At 38.6% G+C, this 20,250-nt stretch overlaps 1 protein-coding gene across 9 annotated transcripts in view; it reads left to right on the top strand.

Moving 5' to 3' along the window:
* Nucleotides 1–20,250, top strand: part of LOC142342172 (uncharacterized) — a 42,263-nt gene that overhangs the window by 10,446 nt on the left and 11,567 nt on the right. For 4 of the 9 annotated variants that reach the window (XM_075393383.1, XM_075393386.1, XM_075393390.1 and 1 more), the window contains 3 exons: nt 14,989–15,084; nt 15,948–16,010; nt 16,743–16,985. In XM_075393383.1, coding sequence (XP_075249498.1) covers nt 14,989–15,084; nt 15,948–16,010; nt 16,743–16,985 — 402 coding nt within the window. Of the gene's footprint in view, nt 1–1,739; nt 1,922–9,336; nt 9,517–11,910; nt 12,069–12,572; nt 12,684–13,141; nt 13,432–14,988; nt 15,085–15,947; nt 16,011–16,742; nt 16,986–20,250 lie in introns of those variants that run through there. The other 5 variants (XM_075393382.1, XM_075393389.1, XM_075393385.1 and 2 more) reach the window with 4 other exon arrangements.

The following is a 20,250-nucleotide window of genomic DNA, read 5'->3' on the forward strand; positions in this document are numbered from 1 at the left end:
ATAAGCGGTGGTAGCCATAAATTTTACCATTTGGGTGATAGTTTGGTCTAGTTGTTCCTTGAATACTAATATTATCCATATTTCTTTACAAGTTGGATGTGATTAGAATAGCCGAATTACATTATACACACCCGGACCCTAGTCCCATAGTATCTCAGTACTGAAACATTGTATTCCAATTGTATATCGTCGGCCCAGTACTGTATCTGTTTTCGTTAGGCTAAAAACTATAAGACATACAAAAATTCCATTACAATCTGAAATAAAAACCATAAAAATCTGCTATTTCGGTCCAAATCTGTCAGTTTCTAGGCACTCGGCGTGTATTTTCTTGTTTTGGCGTGTTTTTACTGGTTTTGGCAGGTTTTTTGCTAATCTTAATACGTTACTTGCAACGTTTTAATATTGTAAGGCATTATCATGCTCAAAAAGGGCATCGCCCAAAATTTCAATTTTTTTTCGAAATTTTCACAATTTTCTATGATTTTGCTATGAACATCATGGGAATCAAAACCAGGATGTACAGTCTATTTTCAGAAAAAAAAGTATCTATGCGAATAAACTGCACATAATGAGGTAGCAAACATATTCTTAGGATACACTGGAACAGTACTGGGCCGACGATATACAATTGGAATACAATGTTTCAGTACTGAGATACTATGGGGACTAGGGTCCGGGAACGGAAAAATTTTTCCATTAAATCATACAATAGATGTCCAATACTAGGTTTAAAGACGAATTCCTGTCAATTCAGAACTGAACTTTTTGTCAAGTGGAAAAAAATGGTGGAGTCGATTTGATTTTCCCCTACTCAAATAGATTTCGGCTCATTGAGCTCAGTATTGGACAGAGAATTTAGAGTCGCTAAATTGTAACAAGTTCATAAAACATCAAAGAAAGAGAACTGACAAAAATTATCTCCTCACAACTAAATACTTTTCAATAGGACCACTGGTTCGCATTGAAAACGACCTATAATCAAACGGGTATATGCTATTCTGTCAACAATTTTGAAAAAAATTCTACACCTCAACCCCCAATGTAAATAAAAGCTAAAATATACTAGTATACTAACAATAGTAAATTCTTTGACATTCTCTGCAGATCTACAAGTACAAGCAGAACGAAAAAACTCCGATACTAATCAAATTAGTACCAACCAGTACATGCAAAACTCTAAAACGGAATGCACTCGGGAACATAGCTTTTCTTTGAAAAGGTCGGGTGGGCCACATTCCGCAAATAATTGCGCACAATCACTCACTCTCATTAAGATTTTCTTTGTTATCTAAAATTTTCGGGTCTTCCCATTATAGCCCCCATGAAACTATAGCCCCCCATTACGGTATATTTACCATGATCGGGGGGGAGGGCTATAGGTCATCTGACCACTAAGCTGGGGTGGGGTTGTGGGGGGGGGGGGGGCTGGAATGGGAAAGACCCAAATTGTCATAAAAATCAGCACCATTTCCCCTCTAATTCATCTTCTGATTTCAATCACACAAAAATCTCGCAAAAACTATCAACCAAGACACCTGAAAAAACTGGTCCATCAGCCTCACATATAACGTATAACCCCCTCCCCATCTTTGTAAACATACAATGGTGGGGGCCATAATTTGACGGGGGTGGGAGGAGGGAGGGGAGCTAAAATGAGAAATGCCAAAATATACTCAAAACCTTGTTTATAATACCAAACTAATTTATCACTAAATAATGCAGTCCTGATCCATCTTTATTGTCACGTGCTCCAAGACGCATTTCACCCAAGTTTAAAATTTTGGCTTTTGAATCTGTAATCCAAATATTTTTTTTTGAAACCAAGATCTCTAACTGAAACCTGAATATGAGTGAAGCAAACACAGATCGTCCTCCAACGAGGTCAGGAAGACAGTCGTCTCATGCTTTCGTTCGAAAGGTAACACTTTTCAACAAAAATTATCTTTTCCGATTATAGTCCCCCCCCCCCCCCCCCCCCAGCTTAGTGAACATAGAGCGTTCAGCCTTCATACCTCCAATTGCCGTAACAGAAGCAATTAAGTTTTTTCCCATTATAGCTCCCACCCCAAGAAATTATAGCCCTCCATTATAGTATAATTACAATGATTGGGGGTCGGCGGGGGGGGGGGGGGGGGGCTATACGATATCTGACCAGTAAACGGTGAATGGACAGGGGCTATAATGGGAAAGATCCAGTAAATAAAATGGGGTACAAACAGAAAAGATCCGAGATACCTATAATTAAAATGACCCAAAGTTAGGATCTAGTGTATTAGACTCATGGCATTTAAAAATTTCTTCAAACCCCAAAAAAAGGGATCTATTCTGTTCGTCAGTGTTTTTTATGACCCCCAGCTACAAATATGTGTTGTTATATAGCACGTTACTATGTAAAAATAATGCACGTGCGCTTGGGGATATAAAACATATATTCCCACTAAGCTGCTGGAGGGGGGGGGGGGGGGGGGGAGGAGGGGGAGGAACAAAATAAATCCCAAAAAAGAACAGCTCGCAGCTTTCAGACACCGATTCACAAACAATAGTATTGCCAGAAAAGAGTATAGTTGAATGAAGAGTGAAATCAATTAAATGGAGGCTTTCGAGGTCTTCCCCATTATAGCCACCCCGAATCTCCACAAAATTTTAGCCACCCATTATGGTATAACTACAATGATGGGGGTATAGGTTATATATGGCTAATAAACTGGGGGGTATGATGGGGAAAGACCCGGGGGTTTTGACTATGGCATAAAAGTTGGAAAGAATCTATTCTGTTTTGGACACTCAAGCGTAGGGGATACAAAATTTGGATCTTTTCCATTTGTGCCCCCCCCAGCTTAGTGGGTGCATATTATTTGCAACCCCCAGATGCACGTGCAATATTTTAACATAATGATTTACTATGTAATGACACGTGCTCTGTAACGGGGGGGGGGGAGCATAACGTACTGGGGGGGGGGGGCACAAACGGAAAAGATCCCAAAATTTTAACGTCCCTCCCTCCAGCACAAGTGCTACTTTGTACATGGTAACGCTGGAGGTCATAAATGGCACAAGGGGTCCGAAACACATTCCACTCTATCCATTGCAAGAATAAAAATCCTGGGGTCTTTTCCCATTATAGCCCCCTCCACCCCAGAGCTTACCCGGGTCGAGGTGTCACCGCTAAAAAACGCTAAAAGATGTAAGATTTGCGGTGAATTCGAGTAAACATGTAAGATTTGCGCTCAATGCGATGAATGCGGTGACAAAAAATATTTAAGAGGTTAATTTTTTTTCACCGCTTAAGCGGTGAAAAAAAATTTTCACCGCTACCAGCAGAATGCGGTGAAAAAAAATTCACCGACCGCTGAAATTGCAAACCTTACAAATATCCACAGCTAATTTTGTTGGGATATGGGATTTCGCAAGTGGAATAAAAAGCGTTTTTAACTAAGTAGAAAAATTAAGTTCTCAAAATGAGAGAATAACAAGAATGATATTTTACAGTAGAAATTGGAGATTTACAGAAGAGATCTGATTATTAGATTATCTGATTTGATTTTGGGGATGAAAAAAGGCTCAAAAATCAGCTGTAAATATACCCATTATCAGTGCGCGAAAGTCAATATACAAAACCAATCTTCGCACCATGATTTACAGTGGGGGTAGCAAGGGTTACCCAATATGGTTTGCTTCTGCAAATTTCCCAGAAATCAGTCGCAGGGGGTACCACAGATGGTATGCATTTACACTTTTCTAAGAATTCGTTCACCTTTCTGGTGGTATCATAATCATTCAATAAATGCTAGGAAAATTGTTACATCAAATAATCTCACTCTAATATTAGTTATCTAGAATCACCAATTTGAACCGAATATTGATTCTAAGCACCATTTCTTGACGATTCATTTATATATATTCTCTGATTAAAATCAATTTGCTTTTGTCTTTCTAATCTGGTAAGTCAATCTTTCTTTCTAATTCTCACTAAAATTAAGACTATAGTTTGATCGGTATTCTAACACCCCTCAGACTTGAGCTGATTGGGTAGAGTCTGTTCCCATCAAAACAATTTTGAATGTTTCCACCTTCGATACAGGTAAAAATTTCTTAAAGATGTCGGCTGCCATTTTGTCAGTAGGAACCTAATGAATTGAAATAGTCTCATCTTCCGTCTTGTTCCGAATGAAGTGAATTTTTGTCTCAATGTGTTTAATCCTCTTGTGCATGACTGGGTTTTGGCACAAATTAATACAACTCTGGTTGTCCTCTCCAATTGCTATTGGATGTTTCTGTTGGATGCCAAAAACCTCCAGTAGTTGTTTCAGATACAATGCTTCTTGAACTGCTGCTGCCATGCCCTGATATTTTGCTTCTGATGAAGAAAGGGCAACTATGGCCTGCTTTTTGCCACCCCAGCTGAGTGCTGCGCCACGTCCGTTGAGCTTGAAATAGTAGCCCGTCGTTGATTTTCTGTCGTTCACGTCACCAGACCAGTCTGCATCACTTTCCCCCACTAAATCATAACTAGCTTTTTTTGTTTAAGTAAGTTTTAAACCTTTTGAACCTTGAAGATATTGCAGAATTCTTGCTCCGCTCATCCAGTGTTGATTGGTAGGTGCATTCATGTGTCCGGACAGAATGTTGACTGTGAGAATGATGTCAGGGCTCGTCTGTTTGGCCAGATACAGAAGTGATCCAACCAAGCTTCTGTAGATCCTCTGGCCCACTTCTTTGTCTCCGTTCTGTGTTGTCTGAAGTTTCAAATTGAAATCAGCTGGAGTTATTGAGGGTTTACATTGATCCATATGAAACCACTCAATCATTGCTTCTATGTAGCGTTCTTGGTTGACTGTCACTTTGCCTTCTTCTCGTTTGATTCTTAGACCCAGAAACCAGTGTAATCTCCCTCTGTCTTCCATATGAAATGTTGCTTTTTGATACCGGAGATCACTGTCGTGCTTTTTGATGCCACTATGATGTCGTCAACCCAGACCAAGATGAAGGTGTGACCCTCTGTCTCTGCTCTTGCGAACAAGCAATGGTCATTCCTGCTTCTGATGAACCCCTGTCTCAGTAGGAAATTTGCCAGTTCCTTATACCAGTTGTTAGCTGCCTGTTTCAAACCAGAAATTGATTTATCCAGTCGGAATACTAACTTCTCCCCATCTGATCCCTGTTTTACAAACTCCTGTGGCTGTTCCAGATACACTTCTTCCTCTATTGGTGAGTGCAGGAACGCCGCCTTGACATCAAACTGGTGCATCACATGACCCTGCTTCGCTGATAGTTGAAGTAGAATCCTGAATGTCTCTGGCTAGCAGGTAGGCGCAGAAATCTCAAAGTAGTCCGGCCCTTCCACCTGTTTGAAGCCTCTTGCCACAGCATGAACCTCTTGAAACCTCTTGCCATAGCGTGCTTTGTATTTGTCCACTTGACCACTGGGTCTCAATTTCACTTTGTAGATCCATTTGCCCGGTATGACGTCCCTGTCTGTGGGTGGTCTCATTAGGTTCCAAGTCTCGTTGTCTTGGAGTGCCTTGAACTCGTCCTTCATTGCTCGGTGCCACTGGTCCCAATCGTCACCTTGCTTAGCTTCGTAGACTGTTTTGGGTTCCACATAGTCACCCTCAGTCACAGCAAGATGGTTCGTGACTTCTCCAAAAAATTGCGAAACATTCCTTGCTCGTGTCCCTTGTCTGGGCTCTGCCCTGTCCACTTGCTCCAGTGCCTCTTCAAAGAAGGCAACTGTCTGTGTGAAGTCCTCCGTTTCACTGTCCTCCAGTGACTCCGAGTCTCTGAGACCCCCTATTGTTGCAGTAGATTCTTCATCCAGTGCTGCTTCCTCAACATCCGAGGCATCTCGTCTCATGGTCGGTTCTGTGTGCCAGATCCCCAGTTGCTGTGACCCCTCATCTAGTAGGTCGGTCGTCTCTGAGTGCCAGATCCCCAGTTGCTGTGCCAGATCCCCAGTTGCTGTGACCCCTCATCTAGTAGGTCGGTCGTGTCTGTGTTGTCAGGGATTGAGCCCACTCCTTGATGATCACATCTCGAACTGCCACCACCTTTCGTGTGTTGGGTACGTACACCAGGTATCCGTTGTCTCCTTCAGTGTAACTCACAAACATTCCTTTCAGTGCCTTGGTTTCAAGTTTGCTGACATCTCTCTCCCGCTTCCTCATGAAGACTGTGCAACCAAAAATAGATAGTTTACTAATTGAAAGCTTAGGTTATATACCTGGCATCAGCTCTGCTGGGCATTTTTCTTCTCCTCGTCTCACTACCAAGTTCTTGATCCTTGTTGCATGGAGAATTGCTGCTCCCCACATCATCTTGGGAAGACCCGACTCAATGAGCAAGCATGTTGCCATCTCCAGCAGTGTCTTGTTGTACCTCTCAGCCAACCCATTCTTTTGTGGTGTCTCTGGTGTGGTCTTCTACTGTAGAATGCCTGTATCTAAACCGTACATATTGAACTGCTCTGAGAGAAACTACTTCGCATTGTCTTGTCTCAGCTTCTTGGGCGTCCCCACACTGAGAACAAACTTCTTCAGGCTGGCCAGTGCTTCACTCTTTGCCTTAAGCAAGTCCACAAACACAAATTTCGTATACTGGTCTGCAAACACGATGCTGAACCAGAACTCTGACAGTGACTCTAGTCAAAAAGGTCCGATCACGTCTATGAACAACCTCTCCAGCTTCTCCTCTGCTTGGATCTCTGCCACTCTTGGTACTGGAGTCTTTGTGTTCTTGGCCAATGGGCACACATTGCATACATCATCGAGTTCCCCCACTCTCTCTGGTGCATTCCTGACATCATCCGCTTGATTCAAATGACCCAATCGTTTGTGCCACTTCCTTGCATTGTCAAGTTTCACGCTGTTGGAACTCATCTTGAATTCTAGAACACTGCAGGGTAAGTAAAACAAATTGTTTTCTCGTGTTAGTTTTACCCGAGTTCCCTTCTGGAGTTTCTTGCAGCTATTTCCTTTCTCGAATGTGAAGCTATGTCCCCACTCCATGCATCTTGAGACTGATAAGAGGTTTGAAGAATAAACCGGCACACAACATTTTTGAGTTCGCATTGGAATTCCCCTTTTATTTGTGGGTATGCTGATTCTCACTTAACCTCTGCCCACCACTTTGGAAGCCTCTCTGTTGGGATTTCTGACCACTGATTGAATGGGCACAAAGTCCAGGAACGTGTCCATGTTCGTCACTATGTGATCTGTACAACCACTGTCCACCAGCATGCCTGCTGTCTCCTACTGGGTAAGAGCTACCCAGTATTCCTCGTCTGATGAGGCCAATGTTTGACCCAATTCCACTGACTCATGTTTGCTTCCATCTTTTTGTCTCCTGCATGCCCTGTCTAGGTGACCTTTCTCACCACACTTGCTGCATTGTGCTGTCTCCTTCCTCCTGCAGTCCTTAGCAAAGGGTCCGGGGATCCCATACACAAAGCAGTTTCCTTTCTTGGGTCCCTTCTTGAAGTCACGATTCACTGCCAGTGCCACTGAACCATTTTTTCCCTTGTGCCTCTGTGCTGTGCTGTCATGGAAGTACTGCAGCCTTTTCCTCAACTCTGTGAAGTTCGTTGCCGGGTTAAAGCTTTCCTGTATAACAAAACTTTCTTACCTCATTGGCAAACCATTGAGGACCAAGGCGTTGAAGAGTGCCTCTGAGACTGCCTCCCCTGCTTCTTGTAGCCTTGTGAGCAACTCCTGTCCTCTGATGAGGAAGCTAACTAAATCCGCAGCATTCTCGAGCTGCAGTCGAGCAGGCTGTGCAACCAAAGTCACCACTATCGGCGTCTCCACACTCTGAAATCTCTCTTGTAAAAGCTTCCAAGCCTTTGCTCCATCTCCGTCATCCCCGCACAGTCATGACTCATTAGAATGAGGGTTGTTGCATCTAGAGTCAGTGCCAGATGGCACCACACATTGTTCCGTTCTCTTTGATGTCTGCAACTTCCTTCTCATATGCATCCTTCAACACCTTGTGGTTTTTCTTTTCATCATTGCTCGCCCCATTGGCTAGTGGTGCAGGCTGATTGGGTTGCTCCTCTGTCCCAAGTATTGATTTGTAGCGTCCCTTCGTCTGCATCTTTGCGACAAATATTGTGCTCCAGATTGGAAAGTCCTGTGCCTTTCCTGTGTAGGTCAGCAGCTTCACTGTCTGTTGATCCATCGTAGTTTGGGCAGGCAAAACATTTGTGAAAAGAAAAGGTGCTCAGCAGAAAAGGATTATCACTGTCAACAAGAAATTATTTTAATTCTAAAAATTAGTTTTACGACTTAGAAAATTGCTTGGCCCATAACCTGTTGGGTTATGTGTTATCGCAAGCGGAATAAACAGCGTTTTTATCTAAATAGAAAAATTAATTTCTCAAAATGAGAGAATAACAAGAATGATATATTACAGTAGAAATTGGAGATTTACAGGAGGGATCTGATTATTAGATCAGGATTGTGATTTGATTTTGGTAATCAAAAAAGGCTCAAAAATCTGCTCTACATATCCCCATTATCAGTGCGCGAAAGACAAGATACAAAACTAATCTTAGCACCATGATTTACAGTGGGGGTCGCAAGGGTTACCCAATATGGTTTGCTTCTGCAAATTTCCCAGAAATCAACCGCAGGGGGTACCATAGATGGTATGCATTTACACTTTTCTAAGAATTCGTTCACCTTTCTGGTGGTATCATAATCATTCAATAAATGCTGGGAAGATTTATATCAAATAATCTCACTCTAATATTAGTTACCTAGATTCACCAATTTGAACCGAATATTGATTCTAAGCACCATTTCTCGACGATTCCTTTATATAAATTTTCTGATTAAAATCAATTTGCTTTTGTCTTTCTAATCTGGTAAGTTAAACTTTCTTTCTAATTCTCACTAAGTTTAAGACTATAGTTTGATCGATATTCTAACAAATTTCAACGCTTATCTTTAATTCACAGGAAATATCATTTAAAAACGTGAGAGATGGCGCAGTGGAATAAAACGTTGGAGACTTGCAGGGGGTGAGTGGTTCGAACGCGTGTACGCCCGTTCCGTTTTGTAAGAAATCCGGTGAATGCGGAGAAAAAAAAAATTTCGCCGCTAAAAACCGCAAATCTTACAAAAAATCACCGTTTTGACCGCATTCAACGCTAAAAGATGCGGGCGCTTTGATTTTTTCACCGCTATTCACCGCTAATCTTACATTATTTTTTGACAAAACCTCGACCCGGGTAGTGGTCATATAACGTATGCCCCCATTACTGTAATTATATCATATACAATAATCAGGGCAGTAATGTGAAACGGCCTAAAACATAAATACTCATACTGTGTTTAGAGCAGAGAGAGTTTGGCAGAGAGAATGGAAGATGAGAGTGTGATTGACATGAGGTGTGACAACACAGATGGGGGGAGGGTTTTTGGTGGTGGTGGGGGTGGAGGTGCTTCATCTGAGAGAGGTGGGATCCAAACTGCAGTTCCCAGCATTCTATCTTCCACAGCATTCCACTCTGATGACGTTAAAATCAACTTAAAAATCCTGTATAAAATCAACAAATAAATCCTGTAAAAATAATGGCGTAAATTATTATTATATATTACCCCTTCATGACAGTTTCTTCTTGCATTCAGAGCAAGGAAAAAGTTATTCCCGAACTAACTGTGATGGGAAAAAAAACTATAGAACATAGTCCTTTTCCTCTAACATGGTGTAGAATTTAAAATTCAGTGAAGGTTGGTCAGGCCTTAGCCTCTAAATTCCAACAAATTTTGAAAATAACTCTTAAGTATTGTTTTCTCTAAGAGAGCCCTCTAGGCAATTTTAAACCACTTAAAGACCTTCTGCCCTGACAAACTTACAGAGAAAACGGGCATACATTACGATGCAGTAGTATACCCAAATCGTCACGGGCAGATATGCCCGATGCGTGTATCTCGTGTTCGTTTTTACTATGTTAATACATTGAAAGTGGAACAATATTGCGGAAAATAGCTACTTTAGCAGAAACCGGCAAAATGGAAGGGAATATCGTATCCCGTGTTCGCAAAAGTGTCCTAATTTTAGCCGCGAAATACAAGTACAAACTTAATAACCTATTTTTCGCGCGAGTTGTATCACGCAACCGCTCCATTTATGTATCGATTTTTCGCACGCAATGTAGCTCAATTTCGCATATAATCCACAATTAAGCCTAACTTAATTACTATTTATTTAATTAAGCCTAACTTATTACTATTAGTAGTACTTTATCACTACTTTATTACTACTTATAGTACTTTATTACTACTTATTACTACTTATTAATACTATTTATTACTGCTTATTAAACTTGGCCAGTCCCACATTGATATACAAAGGCTTTGATGTGCGAGGGATTTTTCGGAAAAAAAATCAGTTTTTGTGGTTGCATGTATTTAAAGCATTTTACAGCTTTGAAAGCTTTAATTAAATCTTTATTAAAGTGCTTATTGCATGCTCAAAATGCGCGCGAATAATAGATACCTAAATTGATAGGAAACGTGCTACAAGATTTGTTACCTACTTTTCGCATCGAATGTTCTTTTATTTCGCAAAACTGGCGGAACCCCTTTTGCGAAAAGTAAGCTACAAAGGATGTCTCCTAATTTCGTTCATTGTATGTATCTAGATTCAGTAAACCTTTACTAGCAAAAGTTAGCTTACAACCAGCTAAGATCATGTACATATGCCTACTAAGAAAATTACGTCAAAATACGCTGAATCTAGGTATTAATTTTCTGTCTTACCAAGAGAAAGGAGATATTTCACTTACATAATAAAATTCGGAAAAAAGCTCTGAAAAAGTACAAAAATCAAGCGGTGTATATATACTCTGCAAAAGTACATAATTAAGGTATAGTTAAGTCCGATTTCGTTTTATACCTCAATTTTTGTGAGAAAAGTCTCTAAAAACCTCATGGTTGAAACAAGTTCATCCCCAATTTAGTAAGGAACCTTTGATTTGAACTGAGACAAAATCTTCAAATCTGTTCAGATGATACGAACTCAGAACTGCCCTTACTTATCAAGATCAACATTCGTTGAATAAGCCGCCTAAAAAGTCCTAACTTATTTAGCTAGGATTCTTTCATTATATTTCAAGTCAAAACTTCTGCGAAATAACCGAAAGCTGGCACTGTTGTTAAAATTTCTCAAGTTCTTTTAAATTTCTCAAAATGTCATAAGTAGGAAATGCCATTTCTACACATGGTAATGAATTTTTCAATATCGTAAATCATTTTCGTCGTTTCTATAAAAACAAATGTGTTGATAGTGTGAACTTATGAACTTGATGGATTTGATGACATAAAAATAGTACGTAAAAAACTAGCAAAATTGAATTGTTGCATCAGAATCAGAAGCAAGTTAGAGCATTTTAGCTCGTCCCCTGAACTTTTGTAAATGCGCCTCATTTCTGCCCTTTCCACACCTGTTGAAATTGAATTGTTTGCAGCAAGATCTTGCAACTTCTTCTAAAATATGTTTTTCTTTTAAAATCTTTCAAAAATAATGCCTATCTTCTACCTTTAAAAATCCTATGGGCGCTAACTTTTTTCAAAAACGTTGTCATGTTTTTCCATTTGCATCAGAAAGCAAGCTTGCAGCCTTCACTGTGGTCATTACTCATACGTCAAATTATTTTGTTAATTGCCCTTGACCGAACTTTAATTCACTCGGTTTAGACGCACTTCTATTCTTTTGTAACAATTAAATAACATCATTCAATTTTAAAAATTTGGTTAAGTACATTTGGCTCGTACATTAATCGGTTGAGTAGCGCTTAGCATGCTTCGTTAAACTCAAAAATGGACGACAATTGGCAGTATAGATATATGGATAAGTTCCATAAGTTGTTTAGTCAACGAATTAAAAGTTTTGATGTCAAATATTGAGAGTGAACAGGGAAAGAGGAACAAAGTGCTTCCTAGAAAGGCCAGTATAAGATCAGACAATAACAGGAGCAACAGTGGCAGTGTAGGAATCAAATCGAAAGATGTCAAACCGTATCATGCTCCACTCAACATTCGGAAAACAGACAGAGACTATGAGGAGTTAGTAAAAAGCGTCTTCAGAAAACACTTGGAGAACTGGATAGAAAATTGATTTTGTTTACTAAGAAAATCCATTTTGTTAACTAAGGGAAATCCTGGACGGTTCTTTGGTGTCACTTATTTATGTTTTTCAAAATTCCTCTCAGCAAACAAATTGCAACTCAATAACATCTAATTTTCAAACCAATTTACGACAAACTTGTTTTTTCCTGCTCAAATTGGCAGCAAAGTAATTCAGGTAAATGTTTCAATCTTTTCTGTTAACTCGGTTGTACACTTTAGTGATAGCAAATTGCAGGGTGTGAATTTTTTAAATTTTAATGTGCATTGAAGGGGATGAATTAGCCAGCCTTCACGCAATTATATAAACGTGAGACAACCTTCAAAAATCCATTTATATTTTTTTTAAAACGAGAAAACTAAATCCACATCAATTACCAGCCACACTAGAATTTGTTCGTTTTTCTGGTAATGTAAATTCTTTTAAGTGACGCAATGTTGTAGGAACTACATGTGTGTACCTGTAGAGGACAGAGTGACAAACCCAGAGAGAGTGATCACTCATCTCAACAACACTATTTATGAGGAACAGACTAAGAGTGACTACTCCACCACGTAAGAACCATAGAACACAAGGTCGCTGTCTTTTCCCAGGTTGGGAGCTTTTGACCAATAAGACCTCCAATCAGACTTCCCCAGAACCTGGGCAGGGGATTTCAGCTAATTCTACTTCTAATGGAGATACATCAGTAAAACGGGACTCAATTTTCCTCCGATAAACGCTAATCTTTCCATCAAATTGTTTTTATGACGGCCAACCTAACCAGGAACGAAGTGAAATCTGCTCAGACTCAATCCACGCTTTTTTTTAATAAAGGTAAAACTACCCAATATTTGTGCGCGCTCGATGGTAGTCTGAACAGAGGTTACAATGGTCTGTGACCGCAACCTTAGATTTTTCTATTCCAGCATTGCTTAGACAAGTTGATCAAATTTAGGAAAACTCAATGTGTACATTTTCTTGCGTTTAATATCACAATTTTGTTTAATTCTTTACTATTTTCATCTGCTAGATGTGAAAACTACGCTAATCTGATGACCCGTAACAAAAACACAAACTTGAGCAAGATCGACCAGGATGATAGCTCTCAGAATCAAGAGACGCCTTCAGTAGAACCCAAGAGGAAAATTGTGGTCAAACATCACGTGTACGGGCACAGGCTGGTCATGATCACCTGTGCTTTCATGCTGGGTATTGGGTTTCTGGTTCTGTTGCCTGTCACAGTTCTAACATCCTTCACTTTGGCTAAGATGCAGCAAGTGCATGAGAATGTTGACATAGTTGCGGAGGAAATGGATAAAGGTGAAACAATTGTTCAGCCCTTTTTTGCAAAAATATTTCTTAGAACATGATGGATAAACTGCCAGGTGTAAACCATCCAACCTCTGGTGATTGCGAGAACTACTATTGGCCTCTCCAAGGTCTTGTACAATTCGAAGAAGAAAGAATTGGTTTCAAAAAAAGTTAATCATTTAATCAGTTATATTAGTCAAGGAAACCAGGAAACCACCTATTTGAAGTCGAAGTTGACATTTTATGCCTTATTTTGCTTCTTTATTGTTTAATTCTATGACTATTTGAGCAAAAAAAGTTTCAAAATGAAGTTATTTCGCCTCATTTTTTTAATGCACTGGATCAACAAACTCCGCAATGCTCTGAGATAATTCTACGAGTGTTTTCAAACTTTTGAAGGACAGTAGATTGCGTTCACGTACACGTGAAGATGCTTTAAAAAGCGACGAAAACAACAAATAAATCAACACTTTGTGTTCAAAGAAGTTTTCTAGTTAAAAAATCAATAGGCATTAGCTTCTTTAACATCTATCTAGTAGACTGCTTGTTTAGTTTTAATATAAGTTTCTCACGTCATCGATGTCAATCATGTTCCAAATTTTCAGCACCTATTTTTTCGAAAGCTTCCCAAAAAATGCTTGTTTCCATAATCGCTGCTTCAATGGATGCAAACTTGGGTCATTCCATTTTTTCTTGAAAAAAGTTGCTAAAAAATTTAATCTATGAACTCCAGTGCAAGAGATGCCTCGAATTTGTTACTTTTTTGTTTACATTTGTATGTGCTTTGTTTACTAGATAAAGATTTCATGCTGAGTTGCTTTTGCTTTTTCCTCATCAAAATCAGACAATTCGAATTGACAACAGCGTGCAAACTGTAAAAGAACAATGTACCTTAAACAAATTTTCTGTGTGAGATGAAAAAGCGAGAGTAAAGTTTCCCTCAGACTGTTTAAGTTTTTTCACACAAATCCAAGCTAAAACTTGGTTGGTGCCACATGGTTTTTTTGTACTATAGTATGTTTACAATATCAAAGATAGCAAATCAAGGCTGGGATCCCCTTTCCCATCTTCTTCTTTACTCTGAACTATTGTCGTGATAGTTAGATCAAATTTGCAATGATTGCAATCTTATTTAACTCATCATTGACAAAAAAACAACTCTTGTTTTCCCTATTGGTTTTAAACTGTGGATTCACTATTTTGGCCTGAACTCTAAATTTTGCATGGTATCTACAAATTAAGAAGCATTGTAATTTCTAACTTGATTTTGAATCAAAGAAATTTTTAAAAAAGGATTTTTAATTGCAATCTGCCATCAAAGTGACTGTTAATAACCATAGTAGCCATGCGATTATCTGTTTGCTATCAGACTAGTCATAAGAAGAGGACTTTGCAGGAAAAAGAAAATATTGCTGCAATAAAGAAGCGAAATACATTACAGATATTTGGCGGAATTGCAACTTTTCACAGTATAGGCGACATGATCAGAATCTGTACAGAGTAAAAACATCTCTGAATCAGAGTTGAAGTGTTGATTTTACTCGAAAGTGTTCTGATGAATTACAGAAACTCGCCAGTTGGAGAGGAGTACGTACAGAGTGGCCAAGAAACTCAATCAGCACAGGGCTGACCTCGCACACATGTCTCAAAAACACAAAGAAGGTTGAAGAGTTTACTTTCCAGTTTAAAAACTGGCTTCTCAATAGGATACTATGCAAAATCTATACAAACATGGCCAAATTTTGATAACTTTTAATCAGGAGTTTCACATGCCAGAGTAACTTCCCGGGTTGAGAAATTGCGACGAAATCGAAGCAAGAACTGTCGTTTTTGGTCGACTTTTGTTGATATCGTCGGTTTTTTATGTAGGAAATGTCGATTATTCACGTTTTCGTCGGTATTGTCGGTATTTGATGTAAGAAGTGTCGATTAGCGTAGTTTTCGTCGATATTGTCGGTTTTGGCAGTAAGAAGTGTCGATTATCGTCGTTTTTTGTCGGTATTGTCAGTCTCAATTTGTTTTAAATACAAAAGAAATACCGTAAACTAAGTGACAAGTGGTGCAGTGGAGGAGAATGTGGCAAGTAATATAGGGGTCCAAGGTTCGAATCCTGGCAGGGACTGTCTGGTATGTGAGATTTTTAGAATGGCAAAAACCGACGATTCTTACGTTAAAATACCGACGAACGCCGATCAAAACGACGAAAAAAACGTAAGGGCTTTGATCGGTTTTGGCGAAGTAAAAGCGACGAAAACCGACGATTTCTTATGTTTAAATCCGAATAATTTCTCAACACGGGTTGCATGATAATGGTATAAATGGTGGTATGATCTATTAATAGACTATATAAAGACCAACAAAAAACCCGTAACAGGATTGTGAAAATTTTTTGCACTTGAATTGTTTTTTTTTTCAAATTTGGAATAAGAGTAGAACCATGGAGCAATTAATAGGCACTAATTTTTCCACAACTTTTATGGTAGTCTAGGGAAAGATTAGATGAGACATTTTTTTGTGTTGTTCAGAGGAAATGGGAGACACGATAAGGAGTCTGAGGAATTTATTCAAGCTGCGAAGAAGTCCCGAAGGTAAACAGAGCCCTTTGATAATCTAAATTCAAATATCAATGAATGTTGAGTGCTCAGGGCCGTAGTCTAATTCTTACTATAATTTCTCTGTCTATTTCCTATCCAGCGTTTTGGAAGCCTCGTTTGTTGCCGCTTAAGGATAGCAATCTGTTCTAATCGAACCTAACAGCTAAAGTTACGACTTGATGGTACACGCCAAAGCAATTCGTAGCTGAGCAATATTTTGACTAATAAAATTGGGACATTCCAAACTCTAGAACTCATCTTAAATAAAATTTTTAGCAGCAACCAGAGTCCAAAAGAAAAGCTTGCCTTATAAGTTTTTCTATGATTCTTCAAGACGTTGTTAAATCTTATAATATTCTTACATGATTTTACAAGATTCTCTTCTAACAACATTCTTGGAAAATCAAATTGTCTGTGCAAGATCTTGCAAGGTTAGCTTTTTAGATCTAGATTTTAATTAAGTCTCAGGTGGGCAAAGTGCCTATTAATGAGCGAGACAAGAAATATTCTCAAATAATTTCTCAGAGAACTGAGCATAACAAATTCTTTCCATACGCTTATTTGAACGAGGTCATGTAAGCAGCACCATCTCATTTAAACGAGCCAAATTCTGGATACAGTCCATTTCACTCTGGATCATACCAATTGATAGCCAGCAACAGTCTGATCACGGATAATTTTTAACCAGAACCTCAAACTTCCGATTGGTTACGTGTCATGTTTCAGGAACACGATGTCAACCAACTAAACGCATAGGCTACCAGAAATACTTTGCTAGTAATCATACTGGAACTCTACAACAAGCCATGCGCTTCTGCAAATATTACTGCGGGGGTGCATCATTAGCCAGTCCGGCTAAAGTACACCATATTCCATTTCTATTGAAGGTATCCAGACACGATAAAGTCTGGAGCGCTTTTAGAACAATAGACGATGAAGGTAAACAATGGAGACCAAGTTTTCAGGACGGTTAGTTGAAAAAAAGTAAGAGTACCCTGGCCGAGTATTTTGCCCAATGTAGAATTTTCTATTTTATTCGTTAGAAGGCTTCTAGCTGGGGACTGTCTAGCGCCCAAAACTCTATCAAAATTCCGAAAGATTTAATTGGTGGTTCCTCTTGTTGTAGGGACTGTACTGTGTTGTCCCCAGAAAATTTTGCTCTCTCGGCAGCTTGAAAACTTCGCTCTTGGTATTTGAATTAGTAATCAAAATATGTAAAACCAGCAACAAATAATGTTATAGCCAGAGACAGATAATTGATTAATATCAACACTCAAAAAGAAATTTTTCTGTTAAAACAAATTAATGGTCCACACTAAATCAAACCAATTAATCGCTCTATCTGCAATTATCACAAATCAGTCATTTTACTTCCTAACCCACACAGCTAAAACAAGTTCTGCCTCACAGTAGCTGTGTTACTGGCCAGAATCTTATAATCTTCGCAACCAGCGATTTTCAATAACTTTGCAGTTTCACGCACTGCAACTACGCACAACTATGTTCCTTGGCAAAGACATTAAACACCTACAATTGTCTCACTCTGAGAACTAACTGCTCCACTTAAGCGTTCTCTCCCTCTCTCAACTCTGACTGACAAACCTCTGTTTTTCAGCCTCGTAAGATTCTCTCTGGGTGTTTTTGTTGTGCATGAGGGCACTCAACCTTATCAGTTTTTTAACAGCAAAACGTAACATGTTGTTTCATTTGGAGTTCTTTGATCTAACGTATAAGTGCAATAGTTTGCGTAGAATGTTGATCATAAAATTTAGTTTATCTAATGTAACTGTTTGCTCAAGATGACTGGAATTCTGTGGACAACTCGCTTTGATAAGTTCAAGATCCAACAAACTTTATGTTTTATGATCTTACGCAATTATATGCATTCTGCTTTTATCCTTTCCGTTTTACTGATACTTCTCTGATTTAGCCTGCGAATACTTTTGCTACCCTGGGGACCTAGCAATGTTTGTTTTTAGTAAATTTTTAACTGTTCTCCTTATAATCACAATGTTGTGGAAATCAGGGGAAAATAAGATCTTTCAGCCTATTTCGTTGTTGAAAATTTGTCAGCATTAATACCTTGAAACTGAACGATTAATCTTGTCCATATAGTCGCCAGTTAAAAACTCATGTCGAGCGAACCTGAGGAAGTCGGTTTTCGAGGACTTTTCTGATTTAGCCTCTGAAAACTTCTGCTCCGCTGAGGACATATCAATTTTTGTTTTTAGTCAGTTTTTAACTGTTCCCTTTATAATCACAATGGTGGGAAAATCAGGGAAAATTATCATCTTTCTGCCTTTTTCTTTGTTGAATAGTCTTCAGCATTATTACCTTTTAAACTGAACATTAACTAATTTGCGTTCTTCACGTTTGAATATGGTTTTTGTTAGATAGTAGGCCTCTGGTAAAATTGTTTTCTTTCAAAGGAAAAAAAATCATTTAACGCCTTTTTTGTTTCTTTTAAAAGCAAAATAGACAATTTCAGGCGTCCGAAAAAATCCGCTGTTTTTCTAAGTGCATATACCATTGTCCAAAAAGTTGCCAGGCAAAATTTCAGGTTGATCGGACTTGAGGAAGTAGGGTTTCGAGGACTTTCAGGGGGTCATAAAATTATGGACGCGTACTTTTCCAACAAATTGGTTTCTTGCTACCAGAATTCCCCTCAAGCAACCCTTGTATTTTTATGTTTGTCTGTTCTCTTTACCTCAATCATCAAACTGAATTCATAACTCATGATTTCTACTAAAAAATCCGGTTTAACATTTTTTTGACCTTCCAATGCTTTAATTACCGCTTTTTTATTATATTGATCCCTTCCACAGTAAAGTTGCTAAAACTGTTTAACAGTTACTGTTTCTTAGCGTAGGTTTCAGTTACACCCATTGATCTTCAAGTTTTCCCTATAAAAGTTTGACCTGAATGACAAATTTTTTAATATAAGAACTGCAAAAATTGCTTGCGTTAAATCCCAAGATCTAAACCATACTTCTCCTGCAAAAAGAAAAAGACTTTAAAAATATTACTCAAACTATTTTTCCGAATAAAGGAGTACCAAGATTGTATCCAAAAAAACTATTGCAAAAAAGGCAAATATTTTTTTCATTCGTTTTTTCCTTCATTTCATTTCAACCGATATTTTGTTCTGTTTAATTTTGTTATGGAACCAAAACAATTTGGTTGTTGTGCCTAAAAGCCAATCATTTGCTGAATTACACCATAAAATTATCAGTATTAAACGTTTAGATGTCTTTTATTTGAGCAAGCGCAAAATAAAGCAGTCTATAACTCTTTTTTCATATACAACTTGCTTTGCTTTGACACGCAAAAATGTTTGCGGCAAAATGGTTGTTTCTGTCTTTGTTTTCTTTTCTCCGTGATGTGGGTAGTTGTTGGAGGCAAACAAACATCCTTTTGCTTGGAAAAATGCAAAAAGTATAGCCGACAAATCCTCCAAAGCACATTTTTTTCTCTTTTCCTATTTTATGCAGCATTCTCTCTTTTTAACATATCCATTATATCTTTTCTGAAAACATTAAACAGTTACCCAATTTTGTGACCACTTATTGGTTGTACCTACTCCTTTTTGTCGTACCAAAAATGGCTTTTAGTGCACAATTTTTGGATATAGGGGGAATTCAAAAATAAATATCTTTTTTTCCCAAGCTCATGGACTTGTCTTTTTTGCTGTAATCATATTTGGCTATTTTAGTTCAATGACCTCTTGTGTTTCTTTCTGACTATTTCGGACAACTTGATCACTTTGCGAAACTAGTCTTTCATTTACCTAACAAATAAAGATAAATTCCGTTATAACTTACATCACTCAAGTTCGTTCCTTTTGTTTACATAGTCAATATGCTCAAAATTAACTCCTATACTCTGCAAAATCATTAACCACCAATGAAATTTTACTGCCATGTAGTTCCAACGTCCCTAAAATAGAAATTACACTCTGCTCCCTCCTAGACTATTATTCTCCCGAACGATTAAAAACAAATTTTGTCGTAACCTGTGCAATAGCACACTTTCTCCTTTGCACAGAGCGTTTCTTCGGACTTAGTGAACCTACGTTAGTGTGAACCATTTGAATAGAGCAACAAGTAAACGGATAATAGATAATGTTCAGAGCACCGTTTAGTGATTGCACAATTACAAGAAGATCATAGTATATATAGGTCCCTCAGTCAACCAATTGTTTTTGAACAAAAAATAACCGGCAGAAAAGAAGCTC

This window comes from Convolutriloba macropyga, chromosome 7, assembly GCF_964194025.1.
Source record: "Convolutriloba macropyga chromosome 7, txConMacr16.3, whole genome shotgun sequence".
In the NCBI taxonomy this organism is placed as follows: Eukaryota; Metazoa; Xenacoelomorpha; order Acoela; family Convolutidae; genus Convolutriloba; species Convolutriloba macropyga.